This window comes from Vombatus ursinus, unplaced genomic scaffold (genome assembly GCF_900497805.2).
Source record: "Vombatus ursinus unplaced genomic scaffold, bare-nosed wombat genome assembly UNPS02014165.1, whole genome shotgun sequence".
In the NCBI taxonomy this organism is placed as follows: domain Eukaryota; kingdom Metazoa; phylum Chordata; class Mammalia; order Diprotodontia; family Vombatidae; genus Vombatus; species Vombatus ursinus.
The window spans coordinates 186,146-213,396 of NW_020953943.1; the positions used below are offsets into that span (position 1 = coordinate 186,146).

Below are 27,251 nucleotides of genomic sequence, written 5' to 3' on the forward strand. Positions count from 1 at the left end.
TAGTGGTGCCCAGAAAGTCTTTATTGGGTGGCCTTGGGATCACTAGTGCTGGGAATCAGGCACAGCAGAATCAGGGACTGGGGCTGGAATCTCCTTTTCCACAACTGGCTCTGCTTGGACTTCCGTCTCTACAAATACAAGGGAAGAGAGAAAATGAGGCCCCAGACACCTTGGCTCCCAGCCTCCCCCCTCTCAGGGGCCCAGATCATCTGCTGGCCAAAGAAACCCCAGAAACCACAATTCCCATCAGGCTGTGGGGCAGAGCAGCAGAAGACCAGTGTCTTCACCACCTCCTAGCTCTTGCTCTCTCAGAAACATACCCAGTCAGGCACCAAGAGGAGGCGGGGGGGGGGGGGGGCCTGGCCAGGGGTCAGGGTGCACCTGGGTGAGGCTGGAAAAGGAGCTGTCCATCAGGGCCTGGAGCTGGTGGGTCTGGGGACGGCTGCTGCTTCCTCTGCTCCATGTGAAGGACGGCCTGGAGGGGTGCAGAGATAGGAGGCAGGGGTGAGTGGACCCAGGGGCCCACCGTGCACCTCTAGGGGTGTGCAAAGGGAGCTGGAAGGAGCTGCCCAGCCCAGCCCAGGCACCTGCTGCAGCTCCTTCTTCTGGGCCTCCAGCAGCCCCTGGGAGTGGTCCAGGGCCTTGCTCTCCTGGTTCAGCCGCTGGGCCTGCGCTGCCAGCTCAGCCTCTCGGGCTGCCAGTTCTGCCTCAAAGCGTCGCAATTCCTCCTCGGTGTAAGCTGGGTGCTCCTCCAGTGTCTGGGGGGAGGCAGAGTCAAGCAGAGCAGGCCTTCCCTTGGGCCCCCCAACCCAGCCCTCCTGGTGGGGGAGTCCGGGAGCAGCCCCCAAGCCCCGGTGCTCATGCCAAGGACAAGTGGCAGGGACAGGAGACAGAGGCCCACAGAGCAGGGGGACTAGTAAGGCCGCAAGTGAGGGCACGACAGATGGCTTGGCACTTGGGACCGAGCAGCTGGGTCCCCTTTAGGTCACCTCCCAGCCCTTCGGGGCAGCCTCTTCAAACTCCTTCCTCTGCGTGGCCAGGAGAAATTCCTCTAGGGTCACCAGGCGGTCCTGGTTTGTGTCCACCTGAGGGGCAGAGGCAGACGTGAGCCGGGGCGGGGGCGCTGCAGGGCCCCTCCTCCCCAGGACTCCCAGCCTCACTGTCTTCATCACGTGCTCGCGCATCCTCAGTCTTTCTTCCTCCATCTCCCGCATGTCATCGTCTTCATTCTTGGGGTCATACACCTTCTCCAGCTGCACATGGGTGGGGGCAAGGAAGAAGCTCAGAGGGGGCTAGAGTCAAGCAGTCCACACACATTAAGTACGTGCCAGGGTCTGTGCCAAGCAGCAGCCTGAAGGCCTGACCCTGGGCAGCAGAAAGCACGTACCTCTTTGGTAAACAGAGCCTCCAGCTCCTGTTCATCCAGGACACCATCGCTGTTTGTGTCTGGGGAAGGCAGGAAGGGGGCAGGTATCAGGGAGGCCTGAGGCTGGGGAGGCTGGCACCTGGATTCTGGGGTGGGCTGGGCGTTAGGGTTACGGTCACCCTCCCCACACAGGCCCTGGGACAGGAGTGAAGGGGAGCCAGGCTGGGTCAGCGATCAGCAAGTGTGCCAAGGGGTCCAGATCCCCTCTCGGGTAGACCCGGGTGGGAGGCAAGGGACCACGGGAGGCCTCTCAATGGTAGGGGAACCAGCCTCTCTACAGTAATCAAGGCCTGGCGCTAGTTCTCCGGTCCACCTCCATGAAGGCAGTGGCAGAGGCTGGGGAACCAGGCCTCCAGGCTAGGGCCCTTGTCCGCCACAGCCCCCAGGGCCCCACCCAGGAACTTACCGTGTAGCCTGAAGAAGGTCTTAGGGTTGAACTCGGTGGGATCCAGCCCGTCCGTCTCCTCCCACACCTCCTTCAGCTGGGCCTGGCTGCCCTGGGGGACAAGGAGAGAGTGAGGCCCACGCCTGGGCCCCAGGACCACAGCAGGTGGGCCAAGGCGAAGCCCAGACTCCCCCTCCCAGCGACAGCCATGGGGGGAGCTGCCCAAGGTGCTGAGCCCCAAGCCTGGCCCTCACCGGCACATTCAGCCGCGGGTGCTGTCTGTGCCTCTGCTTCTGCTCCTCCAGCCTCTGCTCTTCCACCCGCCGCTGCTCCTTGCCCAGGGAGTCCAGATAGCGCCGCCGCTCATGCTCCTTCAGCATCTCATAGCGTTTAAACTCCTCGTGGTGGGCTGCGTCATACTGCGCCAGGTCCCGAGTGGCCTGCGGACCCATCCCAGAAGGTCAAGGGGGCTCTGGCCCCCTCCCAGGGGTGCCGCTGCCTTGTGCTCTGGCCCCTTTCTTCACGGTTTCAGGCCTGAGGAAGGAGGCTGAAAGCCAAGTATCCTGGGGTCTGGCTGGCCCCACACCTGTCCCACCTGCCTGGGACAGTGCCACGTCGCTTCTTGGCCTGCCCTGGCCCTGGCACCCCATCAGGAGGGCAGCCACGGGATGGGCTGGGCAGGAGAGCAGCCTGGCTTGTTCTCGAGTGTTGCAGCCCTGCCTCATCATCTTATTCTGAATGAAGAAATGCTCCTGGGGCTCCAGGGGACCCAGTGAGGCTGGGAGGCCCAGAACCCCGGCCCTCCCCAGAATCCAGAACTCTGAGACGAGCCTCACCGTCTGAATCAGCAGCTCCAGGTCTCGGGCCTCAAATGTGTGCTGGTTCTGAGGGTCCAGGTGCTCAAACTGCTTCAGAAGGCTCAGGTGGTCAACCTGCACCTCTGGGGTCAGGGAGAGAGAGACACGCTCAGGCTGAGTCTACAAGGGACCTCTGCGCAGGTGTCCCGTCCCCCTGGGTCCAGGCCTCACCGGGCTCCTGGGCGGCGTCCATCTTGGCCTTGAGCAGCATCCGAAGACGAGACACCTCCTGCCGCTTGAGCTCATCCAGCTTGGTGCGGATGTGGTGACTGACAAAGTCAAGCTCCCGACTCAGTTTCCCACTCTGGACCCCAGGGAGACATGAAGAGGCCCAGTCAACACAATGGTGAGGCAGCAAGCAGCCAGCTGGAGAGGGCAGGCGCAGCAGGAGAAGGGGCCCCCAGAGGGCACCATGGGACCATGGAGGGGTCCCCACACTGGCCCTAACTCAGCCCGCCCCTCACCTTGATGTCCTCCGCGTTGGCAGCCTGCAGTTTCTCTCGGAAATGTCCATCTGTCTCCAGGACCTGGATCACCTCTTGTAAGTAGCGATGGTAATAGAGTCCTGTGTCCTAGGGAGACAGGGCAGATTCCTCAAGCCCGGGGCTGATCCAGGCCCTGCTCTGCTCTGGAACCTTCAGAGGTTCAAACAAAACCACCCCAGCTTGGCTTGAAAACGTTTCACGGCACATTCTCAAGCTGCCTATTTGGACCTGTCCACTGCCTCATTCTCCTTCACTAACTCCATGGTCCAGCCCAGGCTTCTGGTCTATCTCCGACCTCCAGGACTTTGCATGAGACATATGCCCCGCACCTACCACACACTCTCTGACAGTCCAATTCATATCCATCCCCCTCCAGATTTAGCATTTCAGGAACCCTCCCCCAATCCTGGCATTCCTTCCCCCAAATCCAAAACTCCAACGACCATTTCATTTCTTCTCTTCTCATATTCAATGATTCTACTCAGTGCCAGACACTGTGGAAAGCACCAGCGTCACCAAGACAAAACCAAACATTTCCAGCTTGGAGAACAACATAGAGTTATGGGAAATGCAGACTGTGTAAATATAACATAACAAGGGACTGGGAGGCTATCAGGAGAGGACTCTGGGAAGAGGGGCCCTTGGCCTGAGCCTGGAGGGAGCTAAGGGTTCCAAGAAGGGGAAAGGCTGTTTCAGGCAGGAGGATGTAAGCCCCCAAGACAGAGGACAGAGTCTGGCCCTGCGGGGTACCTGAAAACTACAGGCTAGGAGGATCAATTTCTTTTCCCAGCAGCCCCTGGTTCACAAGAGCTCTTTGGGCCGGCTCAAAGCTAGGAATTTGCCAAGGTACAAGGAAATATGTAAAGTTTCCAGACTGGACTCTGCTCCCAGCAGGAAGGGGGCCAAGTCGCTGCCGTGCCCACGACCCTCGAGGGCCGCCGCTGGAGGGACCCATGGGCATGGTGACCCAGGCCCTGGCTTTCCCACCGATCATCCATCCCCGTCGCCCTCGGAATGACTCCAACTCCCAGAAGACGCTGCCAGAACAAGGTGCCCAGGAGGCCTGAGGACGTCGCGAAGGCTGCTGGGAGTTGTAGTTCCGACCCTCCACAGAAATTGAGGGGGTGGGGCAACATGTCTCACCGGGGTCTCGGGAGGAGAAGGCTGAACCTCTTCCTTCTTAGGTTCAGGACGGTCCAGAGGAGCTGGCTGGGCAGGTGTGGACAGCAACAGCAGCAGCAAAGCGGCCAACAGCCCCCGGGGCAGCATGCTCAGAGCTGCCTGAGACAAGTGAACCGAGTCAGGGGAGGCTGGGGCTGGGGTCAAAGCCCCTTCTCCTTTTCCCTGGCTTCGGCCTCAGCACTCTGTGCCCCATTTGCCCCACAGAGCTGCCGACCCAAAACTGATGGAGGTACAGAAACTACAAGTCCCCATGAAGCCTCGGGGTAGAGCCGTAGCGCGGCCCTGCCAGAGTATCCCGGGTGTTGCTGGGAGATGTAGTCCTGTCCCCACCCGCACACTGCCTGGGAGAACGTGGAGGGAATGCCTCGGCCTCCCTCGCTCTCCTCCAGCCCTCCGTCCACAGTGACCACGGCGCCCCTGCCCCCTGGCCGCTTACGTCTCTCTCCGCACAAGCTGGGGGGAGTGGGAGGAGGTTCTCAGCACTTCTGAAGCGCAGAGCAGGGTAGGATGTTTCTGAACCTGGATGTTGCCAAAGGTCAGCCGCCCCCTTCTTCGTTGGCTGCCAGACTTTCCATTCGTCCCGCCCCCGCCACCAAACTAACGAATAGGAAGGGCCACTGTGGCCTGTGTGGCGGTGTCACATGGACGGACTCCGCCCATCAGAGAGACAGCCTGCTTCTCCCAAACTCCCAGTTTCAGCCCCGCCCCAGTCTCCTTATTAGGGGAAAGCAGGTAGAAGACTTGGAAATGGCCACCAAACTACAACTCCCGGGAGGCGGCACGATGGACTTAGTCGCTCTTCCATGCGTGGTTCCGCCGCCAGTCTTCCTGGGAGTTGTAGTACCTTTGGTTTGGGCGACACAGGGTGGAGATTAGGGCCCTTTAAGGAACCTAGTAGTACCAATTCCAAGCTGGAACGTTGAGCCAGTTGCTAGGCAGCGGATAGGGGAGGGGGTTCAGTGGCTGGCAGGGAGCCTGGTAGTGGGGGCGGGGCCGTCCTGGGGGGGATCTCACAGGGACTCAGAGCATCAGGAAAGCTAGCTAGCACCTAGCCCCCCACCCAGGGACCTGCCCAGCCTTGGGAGAGAGAGCAAACCAGGTGTGGGGGAGGAGGGGCAGATGAGAAACTAACCAGACTGTATGTCCCTTTCTTTCAGGGACCCTGAAATTTGTCTCTTCCCACTCCCCACTCTCAGTGGGACTCAGTTTCCCAAGTCCAGAGGGGTTTCTGGGGTTTTAGGGACCCAGGAGTCTGAGCCCCCCAGTTCTCATCCCCTCTGCAATTTAGCTGTCATGGCCCATGTGCCTTAGCCCTTTAGATACTCAAAAGTTTGAGGCAGAGTTCCTTGCCCTCAGAAAGCCCAGCCTTAGAGTTCCAGTTCATGTAGGAAACTATGAGTTTGCCCCCCCCCCCCAATAACTCCCCAGTCTCTCCTGTTTCGTGGAGAATCCCTTTCCCTTTTAGGTCAGGAGAGAAAGCTGCTAATGTGCAGAAGTGGGTGGCATATTGACTGAGGGAGAAATAGAGGAAGAGAGAAAGGGAGTAAAAGAGTGAGGGACTGGGTGATTGAGGTGGAGGAAGGAGCTGAAGCTATGAAGCTGGTGTAGGTCTAGGGGCTGAAAGCCAAGGTTTTCCCATCAAGCTGCAGAGGCAGAAGGCAGGACTTTTCTGTCCTCAATCCCTAATCACAGCCCTCCAAACTAGAAATAGATCAGCTGAGGGAAGACAGAAAGCAAAGTGGAGGTCAAGGCCAGGGGCATCCCAGAGAAGACAGAGGCCCTGGCTCCTTGATATCTGAAAGGGTCTGATGCCATTCTCCTGGGTCCTGAATCGGGGTTGAGACTCCCTCTCTGAGGCAGGCTAAACTCCAAGAACGGGGAGCCTAAATATCCTGGGGCCTGATTCCTGTATCACTAGGATGTCTCAGGACAGTGACCTGTGGAGGAAGGATTCGTGAGTTATGCCTTTTTCTGCTGGGGGTGTGGAATGGAGTCTGGAGAACGTATGCATGGGTCCCTGTGTGTTTGGGGGTGCAGAAAGCTAGGGAGTAGGCTACAGAAAGGCAAACCTGGGAGAAGGAACACCTGGATCCCTAGGGTAAGGAGACTCCTGGGCCCCCAGAGTTCTCCTGCTTGTAATCTCACAGAAGTTCTGCTTTGGGAGGGGGCTACCCACAGATTGGGGGAGCCCAGGACCAGCCTCAGACCCATGTATCTCTCTCTTCAGGAGTCTGGGCGACGAGCTGGCAGCTGTGAGGCAGCAGAAACTGGAGCAGCAGGTACTGGGGCCCCTCCCCTTATCCCAGTTCCCTGTTCCCGCCAAAGCTGTGCCCCTGCCCCTTGTTTGACCTCAGAGTGGCCACTGTGCCTCTCTGGGCCTCAGCCTTCCCCTCTGTGAAACGGGATAGACAGGGCGGGCGCCTTGGGGCTAGAGGATCTCTAAGCGCCCTCAGGGCCTCCTTCAGCGGCGCCTGTTTGAGAAGAAGCAGCGCCGCAAGCGCCAGGAGCCACTGATGGTCCAGGCCAATCCCGACGCTTCCCTGCGGCCCCGGCGGCCCCAGCGGCGGCGAGAGGAGCGCGGCCCAGGGGACCGCGGTGAGGGCTAGCTCGGGGAGACTGGAGGGCGGCCTGCTGGGCATGGCACTTTGGCCTGTGGCCCGTGGCAGAACCGCTGTTGTCCTTTAGGCCGGGAGAACCCCTTTCTCCTGGAGAACGTGCTGGAGGCGCACTTGCGAGCTGGCGCCCACAGTATTCAGGGCAGCGTTAACCGTGGCGGCGACTGTGGCAGCGAACGCACCCCTCGACAAACCTTTGGAGGCGCTGGTAAACTCTGCCCTCCTAGAACTCGCCTCCTCGTGAACCCTAGACCTGCCCCTGACTCCTGGGATGCAGGCTCCTGCACCCCCTCCCAGACTTTTTGCCCCCCCCCCCCCCCCGGCTTTGCCCCTGGGGAGCCCAGCTGGCCCTTTCCCCAGCCTGCACCTCTGCCTCCTCGGAGCCCAGATGACCTTGTCTCGGGCTTCTTTCCCCTCAAGACCCAAGAATCCCCCTCCCTTGGTCCACATCAACCAGAGATCCCATCGTCCCAAGGGCTTGGCCTCAGCTCTCACTCTGTGCTCACAGACAGCTCGGACCCAGAACTGGAGGAAGTATCGGTGGAGGACGCCCCGGTCATCCCGTTTCCCAGCAAGGAGCTGCCTGGAACCCGGCGCCGGGGATGGCCGGCTCGGCAGCGGCCAGGTGAAAAGGGGCTTCCTGGAGGGTGGGGAGACATGCCCCAAGCCCGGACCCGGGGTCGGAACAGGGGCCACCATTACTCGTTACCCCTCAACCCCACTCCTTCACCTCCACCTCCTTAGGGAGATTGGACACTCTGCGAGAATCCAGCCCTTCGAAGACCCCAGTACACAAAACAGAGGAAGAGACAGCGGCGACGCCAGAGGAGATGCGGGAAGGTGAGGAACCCTGGGCTGGGAGCCAGGCTGGCTCAGAACTGGCTCTCTCAGAAGGAACAATAAGGTCTCCTCCCCGCTCCGGCCCAACGTGATCTCTCTCTGTCTCTCTGTCTCTCTGTGTGTGTGTCTCTCTCTGTCTCTCTGTCTCTGTCTCTGTCTGTCTCTCTGTGTGTCTCTCTCTGTCTCTGTGTCTCTCTGTCTGTCTGTCTCTCTGTGTGTGTCTCTGTGTGTCTCTCTCTCTGTGTCTGTCTTTCTGTGTGTCTCTGTCTCTCTCTGTGTGTCTCTCTCTGTCTCTCTCTGTGTGTGTCTCTCTCTCTGTCTCTCTGTCTCTGTCTGTCTCTCTCTCGTTCTCTCTCTCGGTGCAGAGCGAGAAAGCTCTGCAGAGTATCCGACCGATGAGGAGGAACTGGGAGAGTCGAGCCTTGGCTGCAGCCAAGGATCCCAGAATGACCTGAGGGAGAAGAGGAAGTCTAGGGGGCCAGGTAAGCGGGAAACCAAACAGCCGCGCCCACCCCAATGGTGTCACTGCTCCCCCTTTGTTCTTAAGACCTCAGGGCTTTGGGCCAGCACGCCTCCCGCAGAGACCCACACCTCCAGACAGATACTTCGGACCCAGGAATGCCAGCCCTCAGCTTTCCCCACTCCTGCCCCTCCTGGACCCTGGAGTTGGCATGCCTTTGCCCAGGGCCCCGGGGAGTCCCAGCGTTCCTAACCCCAGTACTCTCCCCGCCTGCCAGGACCGACACCGCCTCCAGCTCAGTTTCCCACAGAGGAAGAGGTGGCGGACGGTGAGGAGAGCAGGGGCTTCGAAGCTTCGGCCACGGGACTGGAACGCGGCTCGCAGCGAGGCCTAGACCACGGTGATTCGGTGTCCAGCAAGGTCAGCTCAGAGCTGAAGAGGGGCTGGTCGACGAAGGGACCAATCAGAGCTCGAAACGTCGTCGGCGGGGCGGGCCTGGGCATTAAGAAGCTCCTATTAGAGCGTGGAACTGGCCGACCGGGCGGGGCCTTTGCACTAGAGCCCTGAATCGGGATGCAGAACGCTAGTTGGGAGGAGCTGGGGCCGCAGTGGACGTGTCTCGGTAGGTGGAGGGAATGCAGAGCCCCGAGCCTCCTAGAGCGCCAGAGTGGCATTCTTGCGGACCGAAGAGCAAAGGGAGCGCTAGGGCGGGGCGGGGAGGTGGATTCCACGCTGAAAGAGGGTAGTCCGGTCAAGGAATGCAAAGACCTCGATTCGAGACCCTGTTCTGGCACTGCCTGCCTGTGTTACATTAGAGAAGTAACGAACGTCCCTGAGTCTCAGGTCCCCTACCTGTTGCATCTGTAAAGACTCAGGGAGGGAGCATTTATGGAGTCTAGGACTCCCCAGTAATTAATGAGAAAGTGGCAAATCCCCGGCTGCCAATGGGAGGGCGGTCCACGGGGGCCAGCCTCCCCGGTGGCCACTGGGAGGGTGGTCCGCGCGAAGCGTGGCTCACACCTAGGCCACCACACAGGATGAGGAGAAGCAAGACGAGGTGGAGACAGGGGCGGCGACCATAGCGCTGGAGTCTTCCGAGGGCCGCAGGGCCGGGGCTGGGGCAGGCGACATCGGGAAAGTGCCGCACTTCCTGCCCCACGCCCCTGGCCCGCAGCCTGGCGAGGATATGGAGGCCTACGTGCTGCGACCGGCTCCTCGCTGCCGGACCGTGCAGTGCGTGATCAGTCGAGACAAGCGGGGCGTGGACAAGGGCATCTTCCCTTTCTACTACCTCTACCTGGAGGGGCCCGATGGCAGGAAGGTGCGCCCCGGCCGGCCTGCGCTCTGGACCCTGGAGTCCCTGGTCCCCAGTTCCAGAATCCAGTAGTACCACTTCCCATTCCTCAGGCCACCTTCAGAAACTGTGGTCCCTAGAGCCCTGAATCCCAGAGTCCCTGCCTGCCTCTCCTAGGACTCAAGAGCACAAGCCCCCAAATTCAGAATTCTTTGCTTGGTGAACAAGACTTCTCAGGCTCCAGTCCCTTGGACTCAGAAGGCCCCAACCTCATAGTGGAAGGACTCCGGTTCCCCAAACCCTAGGAGTCTGAGCCAAACGCCCATATCCTGGAATTCCTATCCCTGTGATCCAAAATACCAGGTTCCCCCTGGCCCTTGGACCTCCCCAGTACTTAGTCTTTCCCTCACCTGACCCAGGCTTTCCACCATGGCCCTTTAGGACTTCAGGGCCTTTGAGGCTGACCTGTGCTGCTTCTCACCTTTGGACCCCAGCCCAGCCCTCCCAGATTAGCCTCCCGAAATCCCTGTCCCATCTGCCACCGTGAGTCCTCAAAGACTCAGAGGCCAGGATGGAACTTCACCCCCTGCCTGTGAAGGATGGCAGGGAGACCCTAAGATATTTAACTGGGACCCTCCACCCCCACCCCCCACCCCACTCCTAGCATTTTCTCCTGGCTGGGCGTAAGAGGAAGCGAAGCAAGACTTCTAACTACCTCATTTCCCTGGATTCCACTGACCTGTCTCGAGATGGGGACAACTTTGTGGGCAAAGTCAGGTGGGTCAGAGGCTGGAGGGTGGAAACCTGAGTCCTAATATGGTCTGGAGAGCCGGCAGCCTTGGATCTCTAAGGGGGTGGGGTCTGGAGGAAAGGGATACCTGGGTCGGCAGAGTTTGCCAGGTGGCGGAAGGGATCTATGAGGTTCGGCCAGGGTTGCCCAGATTCTCAGAGGTCTTGTCCTACCGGCAGGTCTAATGTCCTGGGCACTAAATTCACCATTTTCGACAACGGGGTGAACCCAGAGAAGAAAACCTTCATGCCGCAGTCTGCCCGGATCCGAGAAGAGCTGGGGGCAGTGTGCTATGTGAGGGCTGGTATGACAAGGGAGGGGGGCCAGAAGAAGAGGGGAAGAAATGGTGATGGACAAATCCTGGGCCTTTCTTGCAGGAGACCAACGTGCTGGGATTCCAGGGGCCTCGAAAGATGATAATTATCATCCCGGGCATTGATTCCCAGAACCAAAGGCTCAAAGTGCAGCCCCAGAACGTGAGTGAAGCTCAGAGCTGGGACAGGGAGCTGGAAGGGGGAGGAAACTCCTGGGTCCCTGAGAGTGAAGCCGAACACTTAGACATTAGGCCCGGAGAAGGAAGCTGGTGGACACCAAGGCATGGACCCCAGAACAAGACTGGACACTGGGGACATAGCACCGAGTAGGCAAAGCAGGTCCAAGGGGCGGTCCTCGTCTTTCCTCAGGAGCAGGAATCCCTTCTGAGCCGTCTGCAGCGAGGGGCCAGTGAAGGCCTGGTGCTTCTACAGAACAAGGCCCCATCCTGGAGCTACGAGAGCAGAGCCTACGTCCTCAACTTCCACGGGCGAGTTACTAGGGCCTCGGTCAAAAACTTCCAGATTGTGCACCCAGACAACCGTGAGCCCCGGGGCGGGGCCCCAGAAGGGGAAGGGCGGGGCAGGAAGGGAGCAGCCCCTGGGGTGAACGTAAAGCCCCACATCAGTCAGTCAACTAGCAACTAGTAGGCGTCTAAGTCGGTCAGTGCCTGCTCTCCACGAGCTCCCCGTCCAAAGCGGGACTGAGTACAAAGAAAGTGTAGACAGGATAAATTGGAGATAATCAACAGAGAAGACACTAGCATTATTGGGGGACCAGGAAAGGCTTCTTACAGCAGGTGGGGATTTATCTGGGACTTGAAGGAAGCCAGGGGAGCCAAGTGGGCAATGAGGAGACAGAACATTCCGGGCATGGAACTGGAGAGAGAGGTAGGCCCACGGCGTCTCCTTCGGACGGAGAGAACCAGGATATCATTCCCGACCATAGATGGGCTCAGGAGCACAGCTCCCAGCTGGGGTCCCTGTGGCGCCTCCACTCTTTCCCCGACTTCACACCCCTGCAGGGCTGGGGCAGGGATGGTGACTGGACTACAGCACCCAGGAGAACTTGCGGCAGAGGCCGTGCCGGGCTCCCTTTGCCGAGCTCCGAGGCGGCCCCGATGGCTGATGGGTATTGTAGTCCCTCGGCCGGGGATGAGGCCCCCGAGTCTCCGCAGCTGCCTCTCTTCTCCTCCAGCTGACTATCTGGTGCTGCAATTCGGTCGCGTGGCCCCGGACACGTTCACCATGGATTTTCGATTCCCTCTCTGTCCCCTCCAGGCCTTCGCCATCTGCCTGTCCAGCTTCGATGGGAAGCTGGCGTGTGAGTGATGCCCCCCACCCCCGGCCCACATGGGGCTGGTCCCCAATAAAGCGCTATCCTCCCCCCACGAGGTTCCCGCCCGTTCTTCCTGGCCCCAGCCTTCCCAACCCCTCCCGAGCCGGGAGGAACAGAGTAACTTAGCTCTTGAGGGCTGAGGCGGGAGGGCCCGTGAGCGGTGCCCAGATTGATCGGTGCCTTTTGGGAATTTGTAGTTCTGTCTCTCCTTCCATAGCTCCACAGCCCCATCCCAGGCCACCCCCAGTATTCCACACGTGGAATTCTAGTCTTGGAGCCCCTCTTTTTACAAGAGAGGGAACTGAGGCCCAGACAGGTGAGGTGACTTGCTCAAGGCCACAAAGTTGGCAGAGCCAAGATTGGTACTCAAGTCTCCTGACTCCAAGACAGCAGGGCGTAAGGGGCATCGGCTCCCAGAGAAAGACAAGAAAAGGAAAAAGACTAAGAGAGTGAGAAACTGAGACTTGCATCCAATCGATGACAACCTTGGGGAGCCCCCCATGGCTTCACCCTTTGGTTATTCCTGCCAGCCTGGGGTCACCCCTCCCCCTAATTCAGTCTCCCCTTGCCCCTTCCAAATTGAGGGGGTGGAGTGGGAAAAAAATATCGTCAGAGACAGAGACCCAGAAAGATCCCTGAGACTGAGACATAAAGAGTCCCTCAGAGCCAGAAAGACCTAAAGATGGAATCCCCCAAAAGAGACATCAGCAGAGACATTGACAGAGACTTTGGGAAAAGAGGGAGATTGTCGATAAGCATAGACACCATCAAACTGGAACACTGACAGAGCCATGGATGCAGAGATACTAGCACCCAGTTACAATCAGGCAGAGACAGGCACAAAGAAAGAAATTCACTAATGGAAATACAGACACTGGAGAAATCCCAGCAGAGACTCAGGCAGGAGAAAGAGGAAAGAAGAAAGATGCTGTGGAAAAAAACACTGGAAATAGAAGGCCTGGGTTTAAGGCCCGCCTTGGATGCTTACTATCTATGTGACCTTGAATAAGCCACTCACAGCCTCAGTTTCTTCATCTGTAAATTAGGGAGTTGGACAAGATGACAGTTTAGGTACCTTCCAGCTCTGGGTCTAGGATCCTGGGGAGCCTCAGTTTCCCCATTGGTAAAACAAGAGAGGCTCTGAAGTCCCTTTTAGCTCTTGTTCTCAAAGCCTGGGCTTGTTTCCACATTAGGGCATGGCTAGCCCTACACTAGAGGTGCATTATTAGCTCCCAGATGGCCTTTGAAGCTTGAGCCTCCCAGCTCACAGCAAACTGAGCATATCCATATGTCCCCCCCACCAGCCTCTAGTCTTCACTTTACACTCCTTAGTGCTCCCTATCCAAATTCCCATCAGGGATAGGAATTAATTCTCTCAAAATCAATGCTTATCAATCAGTTCTTCCTCCCATACCCACTAAGTTGCCATATTTTTGCTTTCCCTTCCCAGAATAGCCCCAAATCCACTCTCATTTAGACAGGCTAAATGGTAGTTACTAAAGGGCAAAGCTAAGTGCCAGGTTGTATTGCTAAACATCGGCTACAGCTTCAGTAGCCCCAGCTCCTTGTGGTGGAGTCCAGCCTTGCAATGCTCACCCCACCCCCACCCCACCCCACCCCCCCACCCCGTGTTCTGTCCAGGGGAAGCAAAAGGCTCCCAATGTCATTGGGCTGCTGAGTGCTTGCAAGCATCCTCAGTCTTAGAGACCAAAGATAAGAAAAATGGTAGGAGCCTCCATCAGCTGGCTGAGTCTCCTTCCACTGCCAGTGGGGATTGACTTCACTTCTTAGGAATCTTCTTTCCACTTAGTCAGGAAGGTTTTCTGTGCTAAGTAATAGAGAGGTTGAAAGTCTTACCAGCTAAAGCCAGTGGTTGGGTCCCTTGGCAGGCTGCCTTGGGCAAGCCCTCAGTTTCTGCCTCCTGATGGGAAGTCAAGCCATTGCAAGAAGTGAGAGTGAGAATCCCCCATGACCTCCTGGCTTTGGAAAGTCCTGTCAGAGCATCACCTCTGACAACTGCCCCCTTTATGGCTGGTGCCTCGTGTAGTGACTCCAGCTCCCCACTTCTGTCTCTCCTTGGTGCCTCCGGGTCCAGAAAGTGAAGGGAGAAGAGTCACTGGCGGGTGGCACAAGGGGCAGACCTCTGCTGGCACTTTCAGCCCAAAGTGGATCTTGCTTCTTGACTTGCCTTAGTGGCCATTTCATCCTTCCATAGTGGAGGATCCAACAAAGGGAAATTCTGCTCTGAATCTGATTCTCACTAACTGGGAGGGACTGGCTGCTGGGGTGAGGGGAAATGATAGGAACACTGGGAGGGTGAGGGAGGGATCACTACCTTCTAGAGTTTGAGAGAGGAGGAGAAAACTAGCAAGAGTCTGACTTGCACCCAAGATTTTAGGTAAGCAGATGCTAAAAAGTTCAGAGGGAAGGATGGGAGTACCCAATGAACTACGCTGTTCAGGGGGATTCAACTGAGAAGAATGGGAGATGCTCCAGACAAAATCCTGAAGGTACAAGAGGAGACAAATCGAAGAGATCAGTGTGGATGTTGAGGAAACTCATCCCACTTAGCTGGAAATGGTCCCAGAGTGGTCCTCCAAAAAGCATGGAGAAACCACTGGCAGAGCTGAGCCCTGCCCAAAGGGTGGGGGAAGGGAACTGTGAGATTAGGAGGAAAAGGATCAAGGAAGTGGTGGGTTCCATGCTCAGTGTTCCTGACCCACCTCCAATCCCTCCAAATGGAACTCCCTGAATTTCCCTGACTCTCTCAATCCACTATTCCCCCAACCCAATTACTGTGGAAGGCCCTGCCATAGCCATCACCCACTTTGTTATCTTCCATTCCTCATTCTTTCTCTCCCTATAGACCCAATCGCTTATCATGTTGCTTGGGCATCCGTCCCCTCCTCTCTCCCGCTAGTTCCTATTGGTCTAATGCAATAGCCACCTCATTGACCCATCTGCCTCCAGTCTCCCTTCTTCAGCTCTCTCCACAACTGCCAAAATAGATAAGGCTGCCCTTATGGACAGCCCTGCTCACAAAATTGCCCAGAAACAACTATAAACTCTTGTCATTTAAAGTGTTCTACAACCTGCTTCCAGCTGACCTTTTCAGATTTGTTACCCATCACTCCCCTTCACACTGTAGCCCAGCCAAACTGGCCCGTCTGCCATTCTCACATGGGCCAATCCATTTTCCACCACAGTGCCTTTGCATTGGCCATCCTCCATGCCTGGCCACGCCTCCTTCCTCCCCTCCACTTCTTGGAATCTCTTGTTTCCTTCAAAAACTCAGCTCAATTCCCACCTTGGATGTGAAGCCTTTTCTGATCCTGCCTCCCTCCCCCCCCCCACAACTAGCAGTGTCCCCTGCAAATTAGCTTCTATTTGTTTTTATGCATTTATATAGGTATATTTTGTCTCTTCCAACCAAACGTAAGTTTCTTGAGGACAGAGACGTTTTACTTTTTCTCTGTCTCCAGCACCTAACCAGGCACATAGTTGCCTGTTGCTATCTAAAACCAACCCAACCCACCAATCCTATCACAATCCACACTTAGATGATTAACTTTTAGCAAAGTCATGTATTTACTGAGATGGCAAAGAATAATTGGTCCAAACCCTTCCCTCCAGAAGTGGGACTCACTCTTCATGTCCATGGGGAGCAGAATGGGCCCCTTACAGAGGCAGTGGCTTCCTTCCCCTCATGGAACGTGTTCAGGCAGGGGCTGGGTCATCACTTGTCATGTTCCAGATAGCGGGGACATGTCCCATATGGGTGACCTGGATGCTGGCTGACAAACACTGTTTTCCAGCTCTCAAAAGCTAAACTGGGTGCCTGAGTTCTATGAATATGGGGCATCGTTTCCTTGATTGGGACATTGATCCTAGAGCCATCAATCAACATTTATTAAGAGCCTACTATGTGTCAAACAGTGTGCTAAGCCCTGAAGATACAAAAAGAGGCAAAAAGCTAGTCCCTGCCCTCAGGGAGTTTACAATCTAATGCGTGTAGGATAGGGGTTAGAAATATTTAATTTCCACTGGGCCCACAGAAGTTGGGGCACTGTAAGGGATAAGAGGCCCCCATACCCTATATAGCCATGTAGTCAGGACCAGGGCCGGTCCTGGGAACCCTGGCCTCTAACAAGAGAGGAGCTAGGCAACCTTTACTCACCATCTTCATATAGCCCAGCCCCGGCCCCCTAGGGAGGCATCACCTAAAGCTGAGGTTTAAGTCATTTCGAGGGTTTCCCCAAGAAAGTGAGTTAAAAAGGTATTCCATGGACAATATAAATTAATTACAGTACAGGGATTTATTACTGACCAACTCAAGAAGGGCTGGCCGTAAAGATATGAGAGCACAGTGCCTGGCAGACAGAGGTGCTTAATAAATGTTTTTCAACTGCACATTTGATAAAAACAAAATTTGTAACTATACTATCACTATCGCCCCCTCTGTTTGCCCTCACAGCTGAGTCTGTGATGACTATTACTGTCAGGTTCCTGGGGGTAACCCTAGAGGTCGCCTTTGGAGCCCCAACTTCTGGGCTCCCCAACAACAATCCACCCCACAAAATTTGCTTCTAGGAAGGCATTTATTTACTAAGATAGCATAGTAGGAAAGTTCTTTACAAAACATTTTCTCCAGAACATGGGGCCTACTCTCCCATGGCTAGACCCGGTATCCATGGGGAGAGTGTTTCAAACATATAGGATCATAGCGGTGAGGCCCCCATGGAGGGGGGTACTTCCAGACTCCTGACTTTGGGAGTCCTTCCCTTCCTTGTTGATTTCTCAGGCAGCTCCCCTGGACCAGTGATGCTTCTTCACAGGGCTTGGCCCACTCAGCTAGGTTCCAAAGATTTTGTCGTGGTCATAGCTAGCACCACTCTCTGCCATGGTGGGCTCACACTTCCTGAAGCTGTCTTTCTTCGGTGACTATCTCATGGCATCTCTCTGTGCTGGTGTATCTATGCTCTGGATACAGGTGCCTCGCCACACCATCAGCCACTGCCATGCCAGGAACAGAGCAGTTTCCTCCTCCCAGGAGTCCCAGATTACATCCAGACCTTTAAGAACTGATAAGGTTACTTGTCCACTTCCATTGTGGGATAACCATTCAACGATAATCAGGGGACCCAACACAGAGATATGGGGGCTGCCATGTGCTCACAGCAGGAAGCTGTGTCTGGGTGGGGCTGAAGCCAGCTTTCCTGCCCCAGGCAGATTCTCAGGAGGCAGCTTATATCAACCCTACCTCATTGGATGCCAAGAAGAGATAGTGGCTAAGGCGTGGATGGGTTTCCTTGTTTGATATATGCATTGAGTTCGGGCTCAGGTGCCAATTACAGAGACCACTAGGGGGTGCCCCCGTGCACCTCCATGGAGTCACAAAGCACTGAGTGCAAATCCAACCTCAGACACTTAATAGCTGTGTAACCCTGGGCAACTCACTTCATCTCTGTCTATCTCAGTTTCTTTAATTAGAAAATGGGGATCATAAGAGCACAAATGGCCAGAAGAAAATCCCCCAAAATTCTACCTGGTGGACTCTGTAAAACCCAGCAGGGAGGGGAAGGCACCATACCTCTGTTCCATTGGCAGCTTGGGCTGATTAGACACCTGACCTTGCAAGCAGCCCCTGCATTGTTTCCAAAACGGCCTGTGACATGTGCTGCTAATATGGCCAGGTGTGGGCCAATGCTCTTCTGGGCAGTAAGGAAGGGAAGGGAATAAGCATTTGTTAAATGCCTACTATGTGCCAGGCACTATGCTAAGCACTTCACAAATATCAACTCATGTGATCCTCACAACAACCCAGTGAGGAAGGTGCTGTTATTAACCCCATTTTACAGTTGAGGAAACTGAGACTGATAGATGTGAAGTGACTTGTCCAGGGTCACACAGCTAGTAAGTGCCTGAGGATGGATTTGAACTCAAGTCTTTTTGATGCCTGGCTGGCGTTCTGTGCACCATGGCCTCGGATGTCCATGACACAAGTCAGTTTAACTCAGTTGACCCACTGAATTCACAGAGTCACCTCAGAGCCTAGGCATGTCCATTTCAAGATCGACAGTAGTTCACATCACATGGAAATAGTAAACTTGGACGCAGAAAAGGAGGCCCTGTCTGCCACCAGCTCACCTAGGCGAGGGGCCTGGTCCTGCGTGCTGCATGGATGAAGGTGTCATACTTGGCTACAAGTCTCAGGGTCATCTGACGCCCTGTGCAGGGTCCAATGAAGATAGCACCCAGTGAAATCTTCGTACTGCAGTGACGCCTTGGCCCCATGCTACTGGGGTGGACCAGGAGATCACATGGGGTTTGTCACATTAAGCTAAAATGATTCCTTTTAGGGACGGTCACCACATGCCCAGAAGCAGCCGGTTTATTTATTATCTGCCAGGCCATCACATTCCTCATTTTCCTCTAAGCAGCCAACTTTTGCTCCTGACCAGCTCTTCCAAGGAGCCTCTCTGTCTTTTTCTGCCAAAAACTGAACAACTAACACTGCCTAGACTCGTCTTAATAATCATCTCATCCTTTAATAGATAGAAGACCCAACAAGGGGAAACTATTTCCTGTGTGATTCTCACTAACAGAGGAGCTAGTTGCTGGGGTGGCACCCAAGGGAACCCCAGGAGCGAATGCCAACTCCCCCCCTAGAGTTTGTGTTAGGAAAGAAGTTGGGAAAGCAGATTTCAAAGTGTCCGTGGCAAGATACATAGAATCAGGTCTGTATCCAAAAGAGATTAAAAAAAAGGAACTATACACACAAAAATATTTAGAGCAGCTCTCTTCTGGGGGCAAAGAATTAGAAACTGAGGGGATGCCCATCAGTTGGGGAATGACTGAACAAGTTGTGTTATTTGATTATGGTGGAATGCTATCGTACTATGAGAAATGATGAGCAGGATGCTCTCAGAGAAACCTGCAAAGACTTGCATGGGCTGATGCAAAGCGAAATGTACTGGGTACAAAGTAACAGCAGTGTTGTAAGATGGTCAGCTGTGAATGACAGCTATTCTCAGCAATACAACAATCCAAGACAACCCTGAAGCACTTATGATGAAAAATGCTATCCCACCCCCAGAGAAAGAACTGATGTTGTCTGAATGCAGACTGAAGCATACTTTTTTTTTTTAACTTTCCATATTTTTCTTGAGTTTTTTTTGTCTATGTTTTCTTTCCCAATGTAACTATTATGGATATATTTTGTATGCCTACACATACATAACCTATATTTAATTGCTTGCCTTCTCCATGAGGGGTAGGGGGTGGGGAGTGAGGAAGCAAGAAATTTGGAACTCAAAGTTTTAAAAATGAATGTTAAAAATTGTTTTTACATGTAACCAGGGAAAAAGAGAATACTAAAGAAAAAAAAAGATACATAGAAGTATCCCACAGCCTACAATGATACAGGAAAAGAAAGTAGAGCAGCAAGGATGAGAGATCCTCAGGAATTAAAGACTGAAGATACAAAGGCAAATGATTCCAATGAGGAGTGAGATTTGTCTGAAGAGACCAATGTGGATGCACAGGGAACTCACTCACACGCTGATTTTTTTAACTTAATATTTTATTTTCCCCCAATTACATGTAAAAACGATTTTAACATTCTTTTTCTTTTTCAAATTTTGAGTTCCAAATTCTCTCCCTCCCTTTCCTCTCCCTACCCACTGAGAATAAAAACAATTTGACCACAAACTGATTTTGAAAAAAAGAAATTGGCAGAACAAGGCCCAGTAAGGGAGAATGAAAATAGAAATGTGGCAAATTCCTATAAAGAGAGCGTTAGGAAAGCTAAATCTCAGAACTGACTGAGTCTCAAGAGGTCTGCTAAGGATCACAAAAGGGAGGAGGCTTTTTTAATAAGTTATATAATAATAGTAATAGCATTTGTATATTGCTCTATTATGTAATATCACAACAATCCTAGGGCAGCTAGGTGGTTCACTGGATAGAGCACCAGGCCTGGAGTCAGGAAGAATTCAAATACAGACACTTAGTAGCTGTGTAACCCTAAGCAATTCACTCCACCCTGTTTGCCTCAGTTTCCTCATCTATAAAATGAGCTGGAGAAGCAAATGGCAAACCACTCCAGTATCTTTGCCAATAAAACTCCAAATGGGATCACAGAGTCAGACATGCCTAAATAGCAACAACAATAATGCTATGAGGTAGGTATTATCATAACCCTTTTTAGATGAGGAATCTGGGGCTGAGAGGAGACGAAACTAAGGCTCACACAATTGAGATCTAAGGCAGGATTTTAACTCGGGTCTCCCTTGACTCCAAGTCCAGGATTCTACACACTATGCCACTGAGCTGCATCTCTTCGGGGGGAAAGGAGGGAGGATCAAGGCACGGACAGAGAGTTTGCTTGGAATGGACAGGAAAATAATAACTGCAAATGGAGAAAAGATAGAGCTACTCACTTCCTGTTTTGTTTCTGTTTCCTCTGCCAAGAAGAATGATCTTTGCGCTAGAAAGGACAAAACAAAAGTGACTCCCAGGGAGTTGATCCCCAAGATAAGTGAGGAGATAGTAATAGAAGCCTTCACTGCTTTCGGGCAGTTCAAGTGTCCCGGACCAGATGATCTCCACCCTTGGGTCCTAAAGGCACTGAAAGGTGTAATTGCTGAGTTACTGTCAGGGACATTGGAAAGATTCTGGAAAGTGGGAGAGATGGCACAAGATTGCCGAAAGACAAATGTTATCCCCCCCCTTTTTTTTTTCCAGAAAAGAGAACAGAATAAGTCTGCAAGCTGTGATAAGCCTATGAGCTTGACTTGAATTCCTAGGAAAGTTCAGGAATCGATCATTAAAGAGATGGTTGTCAAACATCTAGAAAGAGAAGCAGTGGCTTCGAAGAGCCAACCTGGCTTCAGCAAGCATGAGTTATGCCAGACCAACCTCATTTCCATTTCTGGCAGTATTACTAAACTGAGAAAATGCTGTGGATATACTCTGCTGATCAAAGTTTTTGATAAAATATCTCCTAGTACTGTCATGGAGATGAACCAGATGACAAATCAGATCAATTCAGAACAAGTTGGATGGCAAGAGTCAGAGTAGCTAGTAGTATAGCATCAACGTGGCAGAAGGTCTCTGGGGGAGACCCACACAGACCCCCTGGATCTGTACAGGTCCTGGAACATTTTTATCAATGACTTGGATAAAGACATTGAAGGTATGCTCATCAGATTGGCAGATGCCACTGAGCTGGGTGGAAGAGCTTACATACCACAAGACAGAGTCAGATCTCGATGGGCTGAGGCTAATAACATGAAATTCAATAAGCAGAAATGTACAGTCTTGCACAATGGGACAAATAATGAACTTCCCCAGGACAAGTTCCAGGAAATATAGTTGGGCAACAGTTGTTCCGAAAAACCTCTGGGGATTTTGGTGGCCTGCAAGGTGAATGTGACTTTATGGTGCCTCGTGACTGCCAATGTGATTGGGATCACAGGATGCATTCGGAGGGCAGTTTCTGGGAATGGGAATATGATAGCCCCATGGCTCCTGGCTCTTGTCAGACTGCAGATGGAGCATAGTGGTCTGTTCTGGCGGCCACCTCCTGGAGTCTTGGGTCTCTCCAACCTTGGGGACCCTCAAACAGAGAATGGATGACCATTTCTTGGGCAGATGCTTCAATTCTTGGACTCCATCTCTTGTCTTCCTTCTACCCGTCTGGCTGTCCCTTTTCAGTCCTCATATTCACATCATGCCCCCTAACAGTGGGCATATCCCAAAGCTCTGTCCTGGACCCCCTTCTCTGTCTACACAGAGAGTTGCACATGACTAAATAGCAACAACAATAATGCTATGAGGTAGGTATTATCATAACCCTTTTTTAGATGAGGAATCTGGGGCTGAGAGATGAGACTAAGGCTCTTCTCTGTCTACACTGTCTTCCTTACTGATCTCATTAGCTCCCATAGGTTCAATGACCCACAAACAAACCAAAGCTATTTTCCAATCAACAAGTGATCAAGAATTATGAACAGGCAGTTTCTAAAAGAGGAAATGCAAGTTGCCAACAACCACAGAAAACACCAAAGCTCTAATACTTAGAAAAATGTCAATTTTAAAAACCATGGAGGGGCAGCTAGGAGGCACAGTGGATACAGCACCAGCCCTGTATTCAGGAGGACCTAAGTTCAAATCTGGCCTCAAACGCATAACACTTACTAGCTGTGTGTCCCTGGGCAAGTCACTTAACCCCATTGCCTAGCCCAAGAAATAATAATAAAGCTTTAGATTCGTTAAAAAAAAACAAAACCAAAACCATGAAGATGCCATCTCCCCTCCATCAGACTGGCAAAGCTGACACCAAGAGAAAATCACAGTTGTTGGCACAGCTGTCACAAAATAGGCACATGAATGCCCTGTTGGTGGAGCCGTGACATGGCCCAGACTCTGTTAAGTTGTTGAGAATTCTACCAAAGATGCCAAAATGAAGGTGCCTTTTGGCCTAGTGATACCACTACTAGGCCTGTAACCTATGCAGATGAAAGGTCTCCCGTGTTCACAATTATTTACAGCGAAATTTGGCCAGGGCAAAGATCTGGAAGGGGTGCCCATCCCCCAGAGAGAGCTGACCAAATGAAAGTACTTGACTGAAATGGAAGTCAACAAAGTATTGATGAAGTGCCTACTGTGTGCAGTACACTAGAATAGTACAGAAATTAATTCAGATAAACTTTTCATCCTTTCCACACAGCAGACTCCCACATCTCTGTCTCTAGCTTGTTTCTTCTGAGTTTCAGACCTGGGTCTACAGCCAAATCCCAACTCTGTTATTTACTAATTCTGTGACCTTGAGCAATCGCTTTTCCTTCTTGTGCCTCAGTTTCCCCAGCTATAAAATGAGGGGGTTGGACTCAGTGACCACTCTAGATCTACAAGTATAAGCAGAACACAGGGCCAGGGACGGTGAGGGATGAGAAGATCAGGGGCAGAGTTAGGGCTGAAGACAGAGTCAGCAGAATGGGGAGCTTACTAAGCCACATGACTGGCCTTCATGGCACACAGGAAATGTGTCTCAAAAGCAAAGGGCAAGCTGGAAGGGAAAATTGGACACCTGGACCAATTTATCTATTTATGAGAACTGCCAGGGTCCCCCCAGCCCTGCACAGAGTGGAACAGCCTTGTAGAAATACCCAGATCCTTAGTTCTTTCTATTGGACTACGCTGAAGAGGTTAATCAGTCGATCAGTATTCCATAAACACGTATTTATTTAGTGCCTATATGTACCAGGTAGGCACTGTGCTAAGTGCTACACAAATACTATTCTTGATCCTTAATCTTGGGAGGTAAGTGCTATTATCCCAATTTTACAGGTGAGGAAACTGAGGTAAACAGAGGTTAAGTGACTTGCCCAGGGTCACACAGCTGAGACTGGATCTGAACTCAGGATTTCCTGATTCCTGTACAGTGCTCTTTTCACTGTGCCGCCTTGGTTGAAAGGGTCAATGTGGGACATGTTGCGTTTAGGACCTCTCTGGGACATCCAATTTGAGATGTCCAATAGGCAGCTGGAAATGCAAAACTGGAGGTCAGGAGAAAGACTGAGGCAAATCCTTGCCTGTCTGCAAATCCTGACCACTTTGGGAGAAGCAGAGACAAGTAAAGAGACAGGCAGAGCCTAAGACAACAGGATGCAGCCAGATTGTGGGCTTAGAGATCTCTGGGGCCAAGCTCTTCCTGGTGACTCCAAGAAGACCTTGCCCCCCCCAGAGCACAGTGATTGGGGAGTTGGGAATCTAAGCTAAGTCTTAAAGGGAGAAGACAGAAATGGACTTCAGTTTCATTTGGCAAGCCTTTTATCAAGGGCAGGGAATGCCAGGTGCTGCAGATACCAGGTCAAAAACAACTGGCCTGCAGGCAGCTCCCATTCTATGGAGGAGACAAGGTGAGGCCAGCAACTGAGGGAAAAGAGCAGATACAGACAGAGACCAAGGGAGCCAGACACCCAGGGAAGACAACAGTGTGGGTAACCTAGGGATAAAAGAGATGAAGGACATGGGAGAGAGACGGTGGGAACATGAAAGAGGAGACAGAAACAGCAGCAAAGGGAGAGAGGTACGAGGCCAGGCAGCCTGGGGCCTACACAGGCTGGAGGTCAGAGTCACTGTCAGTGTGGGGTCCGGCCAGGGGCAGGCCTACGGCCCAGGGTGGACAGAGTTCTGTCCCACGGCTGGGCATGAGTAGCCAGGTCAAGCAATAGGCTGCCCAGGCCCTCCATGAGCTTCGGCAAGCAGGAAATAAGTTCGAAGCCTTGAGTAGCCACCCCTCAAGTCCTTCTGTGGGGCCTTCCTATGTCTTAGGGACAAAGGGCTGCTCTGCTCGGCCCATGGGGAGGACCGCAAGCCACCTGCCTCCTCCGCCTCCACAGTCAGGGTACCCAGCAGGGCAGGGGCACAGAACCAAACTCACAGATTTTCAGAACTGACTCTCTTCCGGTGCTCCCAGACCCTGAAAGAGCTAGAGAAAGGGAGGCGTATAGGCCCTCTTCTCAGGGGGTTCTAAAGCTCACGGCCCCTGGGTCTACGGTGCCCTTTGCAGTCCCAGGGAGTAAGGGCTCTCCTGTGCACCCCCCACACCCAAACCCTCAAGACTGACTGGACCCGCTCTGGCGGCCTTCATTTATCCAACTCCCTGCCATCCTCCAGTCTCCTGGTCCCTGCAGGCCCCAGTGACCTCTCCACTGCCCCATCTGATGACCTCCTCCTCTATACGTTTCAATGACACGGCCCCTACATGCCTTCTCCTGACCTCATCACTGCTTTCCATCCTCCTCTGGGGCCCTATCCATATCACACGCTCTAGGTGCCCCCAAAGCTCTGTCCTGAGCCCTCTTCTCTCATCCCTATATGCTACTTGTTTGCGGTGACCTCCTTAATTCCCAGGGATCTAATTACCATCTCATGCCTCTTCATGGGCAGCCTCAGTGCCCCTCAAGCTCCAGTCCCACATCCTCACCATCCTCTCCAAACCAGCCCTTCTTCCACCTTCGCCATCCTTCCTGTCCCCCGGGTCCTCAGCCGGGAGTCACTCTTGACCTCTCCCTCTCCCTCACTCCACCAACCTCTGATGTCTGCTCGTCTCGCCAGGCACACAGCCCTCACCCACATTCAGCCAGTCATCTTCTCGCTTCTGGAGTACTGGACTGTCTCCTCATTGACCTCCCAAATCCAATCTCTCCTCTCAGCTGCCCAAGCGGAGGGAGGTGGGATTGTGGCATGCCATTAGAGCTTCCTGTCACCTCTGGGATGAAACAAGCTCCCCAGCCTGGCATCCAGCCCCCGCCTCCTTCCCCAGCCCCTTCTCCCTGGGGCATTCCAGCCAAGCCTAGAGGCTGTACTTCCAATATGCCTTCCCTCCCCGGCTGTTGGATCCTCCACACCATACACACTGCCTCCTCTTAGGATTTTCCAGCCTCAGCTCAGGGACCACCTTCCCCTCCTGATCAATGCTCTCTCCTCAAACACCTCAAACACCATTCACTGAACTCCAGTCCCCCTGGTCTCCCCTCAGTAAAATAAAGGCTGCCTGAGGGCAGAGCCATCTTCCCTGGCCTCCCCCAGTGTCTGGTCCCTGAACCCCGCCACCATGCCACTGGGGGCCCTGGAGTTTCCTCCCAATCACCCTACGGGCACCAGGCCTCAGCCCCAACTCAAGAGTTCTTTCAGATAAAAATCTTTTATTCTATGGTGAGTCAGGGGACGGCGGCAGTGTGGCCACGCCCGACATCCACCCAAGGAGTCAGGGTCCTGCGGCTCAGGAGCAGGCTGTCTGCAGGGGCATGGAGATCATCAGGGTCTGGAGGAGAGACAGGAGGCACTAAAGACCCAAACACCCCGGCTGGCTCCTGGGGCCCAGACCACCCACCCCACTTGCAGCCCGGGCATCTCCTGGGCCCACCTTGCTCTTCCGGTTGAAGGCAGCTCGGCACTGTTCCTGGTTAATATCATGGGGGACAAAGATGTCCATGTGATAGGGGGCTCCAGGTGACCCCAGGACCAGTCGGTCTCCCCCAAGCTGAAGTGAGAGCTCCCGGGCAGAGTCCTGAAACAGACAGACAGGCAGAATGAGATACAAGCCCATTCTGAACCCTAGCTTCCTCGGTACCAGACCCCTCCAGCCCTCTGGGTCTGATGGGAAAATCCCAGGCTCCACCTCTCCCCGCCCCAACAGGGTGTTCTCATGTGCCTGGGACGCCCACCTGCTCTTGGCACTTACCACTTTGGGCAAGACCACCTCAGCCAGAAGCAGGTCTGGGGCCTCTAGCCAAAGCCTCAGAGGGCGATCCTCAGTGCTGGAACAATCAATCAACAAGCATTTATTAAGTGCCTACTGTGTGCAGTACTAGGGCTACAATGGCAAAAAATAAACCATCTCTGTCTGCAAAGACCTTACGTTCTTTTTTTTTTTTTTCAAAAAAAGATCCATTTTCTCTCCTTCCCACCTCTTCTCATCTGCCTGATGAGGAAGCATGACAAACAAAATCCCCTTTGCAAACATGGATTGTGAAGCAAAACCAGTTCCTGGATCCATGCACACAGCCGCAGAGAACAGACAAGAGCATGACTAAGCAGGGCAAGGTGGAGGGTGTGCAGAGGGTGGGGGCGGGGCAGGGGTGAGGGGGCCTGGTGCAGAGGACACAGGAAGGTATTGCCCCCCCTGCCCCGGGCACCCAGGCAATGCAGGGCACGCTGCCTCCAGCCCCTCTCACCCATCTCCAAGCTCCTGGATAGTCGGAGGCCGTGGCTGGCTCTGGGTGCGGATGTTCTGCTGGGAGATGGAGCCCAGGAAGGGTCGGTATTTCAGCAGGCGCCACTCTGCGGGCAGTGAGGAATGGGTGTCAGCAGGCCATGCCCAGCCTCCACGAAGCCCTGCCAAGCACCAGACCCCAGGCCCCTGAGGAAGGCCTCACCTCGGCTGAGCTGGGTCCTATATTTGTCCTCTAAACCCTCCATGGCCACGGTGACAAAAAACTCCAAGAAGAAATCGTTACTCTGGGGAAAGATGGGGAGACGTCCCTCACAGCCTGAACCCCCTCAGAACCCACTGCCAGGCTCCTGCCCTGGTTCATCCCGGCTCCTTAGGCCCCTGGCTCCTGCAGGTCCTCTGACCTCCCCCACCCAGGCTTCTCACAGACCCTAGCCCCCCCCCCCCCCCCCCCTCACCGCCCCTAGCCCCCCTCCCCCTCCCAGGCTCCTCACAGCCCTAGCCCCCTCCCACCCAGGCTCCTC

The 27,251-nt window shown here is 54.0% G+C and overlaps 3 protein-coding genes and 1 long non-coding RNA gene across 6 annotated transcripts; 1 reads left to right on the forward strand and 3 right to left on the reverse strand.

The window, feature by feature from the left end:
• Positions 1–4,887, reverse strand: NUCB1 (nucleobindin 1). Of its 2 annotated transcripts, none has more exons than XM_027859296.1 (13): positions 4,772–4,887; positions 4,297–4,430; positions 3,133–3,240; positions 2,840–2,972; positions 2,648–2,751; positions 2,066–2,251; positions 1,833–1,923; positions 1,388–1,446; positions 1,161–1,253; positions 990–1,085; positions 588–758; positions 382–475; positions 1–128 (listed from the first exon to the last, which is right to left on the reverse strand). In XM_027859296.1, exons 2-13 carry the CDS (start codon positions 4,420–4,422, stop codon positions 43–45), a joined length of 1,347 nt encoding a protein of 448 aa, XP_027715097.1. In that variant the 5' UTR covers positions 4,423–4,430; positions 4,772–4,887; the 3' UTR covers positions 1–42. The 2 variants fall into 2 exon arrangements, with proteins under 2 accessions (XP_027715097.1, XP_027715096.1); XM_027859295.1 differs by having other exon boundaries at positions 4,297–4,434.
• A 141-nt stretch (positions 4,888–5,028) lies between these two features.
• TULP2 (tubby like protein 2) lies at positions 5,029–12,036 on the forward strand. The gene is made up of 14 exons (XM_027859298.1): positions 5,029–6,289; positions 6,563–6,614; positions 6,801–6,930; positions 7,021–7,158; positions 7,459–7,575; positions 7,695–7,790; positions 8,156–8,272; positions 8,528–8,670; positions 9,287–9,571; positions 10,209–10,321; positions 10,514–10,628; positions 10,712–10,810; positions 11,018–11,189; positions 11,844–12,036. Exons 1-14 carry the CDS (start codon positions 6,255–6,257, stop codon positions 11,975–11,977), a joined length of 1,746 nt encoding a protein of 581 aa, XP_027715099.1. The 5' UTR covers positions 5,029–6,254; the 3' UTR covers positions 11,978–12,036.
• A 4,527-nt stretch (positions 12,037–16,563) lies between these two features.
• LOC114041072 lies at positions 16,564–22,136 on the reverse strand. The gene is made up of 2 exons (XR_003568871.1): positions 20,426–22,136; positions 16,564–17,065 (listed from the first exon to the last, which is right to left on the reverse strand). It is a non-coding gene; the product is annotated as an uncharacterized LOC114041072 (long non-coding RNA).
• A 3,543-nt stretch (positions 22,137–25,679) lies between these two features.
• PIH1D1 (PIH1 domain containing 1) lies at positions 25,680–27,096 on the reverse strand. 2 transcript variants are annotated; one of them, XM_027859307.1, is made up of 5 exons: positions 26,933–27,096; positions 26,732–26,837; positions 26,239–26,314; positions 25,921–26,064; positions 25,680–25,839 (listed from the first exon to the last, which is right to left on the reverse strand). In XM_027859307.1, exons 1-5 carry the CDS (start codon positions 26,973–26,975, stop codon positions 25,777–25,779), a joined length of 432 nt encoding a protein of 143 aa, XP_027715108.1. In that variant the 5' UTR covers positions 26,976–27,096; the 3' UTR covers positions 25,680–25,776. The 2 variants fall into 2 exon arrangements, with proteins under 2 accessions (XP_027715108.1, XP_027715109.1); XM_027859308.1 differs by having other exon boundaries at positions 25,680–25,818; positions 26,933–27,084.
• Positions 27,097–27,251: the final 155 nt, after the last annotated feature.

Coding starts and splice junctions, on each gene's coding strand:
- TULP2 (XM_027859298.1), top strand. CDS start 6,255: ATGTCTCAGGACAGTGACCTGTGGAGGAAGGATTC. Junction 6,931..7,020: donor GCGCGGCCCAGGGGACCGCG/GTGAGGGCTAGC, acceptor GTTGTCCTTTAG/GCCGGGAGAACCCCTTTCTC. Junction 8,671..9,286: donor GTGATTCGGTGTCCAGCAAG/GTCAGCTCAGAG, acceptor GCCACCACACAG/GATGAGGAGAAGCAAGACGA.
- NUCB1 (XM_027859296.1), bottom strand. CDS start 4,422: ATGCTGCCCCGGGGGCTGTTGGCCGCTTTGCTGCTGCTGTTGCTGTCC. Junction 1,086..1,160: donor GCGAGCACGTGATGAAGACA/GTGAGGCTGGGA, acceptor TCTGCCCCTCAG/GTGGACACAAACCAGGACCG. Junction 129..381: donor CCTTTTCCAGCCTCACCCAG/GTGCACCCTGAC, acceptor TTGTATTTGTAG/AGACGGAAGTCCAAGCAGAG.
- PIH1D1 (XM_027859307.1), bottom strand. CDS start 26,975: ATGGAGGGTTTAGAGGACAAATATAGGACCCAGCTCAGCCGAG. Junction 26,315..26,731: donor ATCCAGGAGCTTGGAGATGG/GTGAGAGGGGCT, acceptor TGATTGTTCCAG/CACTGAGGATCGCCCTCTGA. Junction 25,840..25,920: donor CCTTCAACCGGAAGAGCAAG/GTGGGCCCAGGA, acceptor TTGGGTCTTTAG/TGCCTCCTGTCTCTCCTCCA.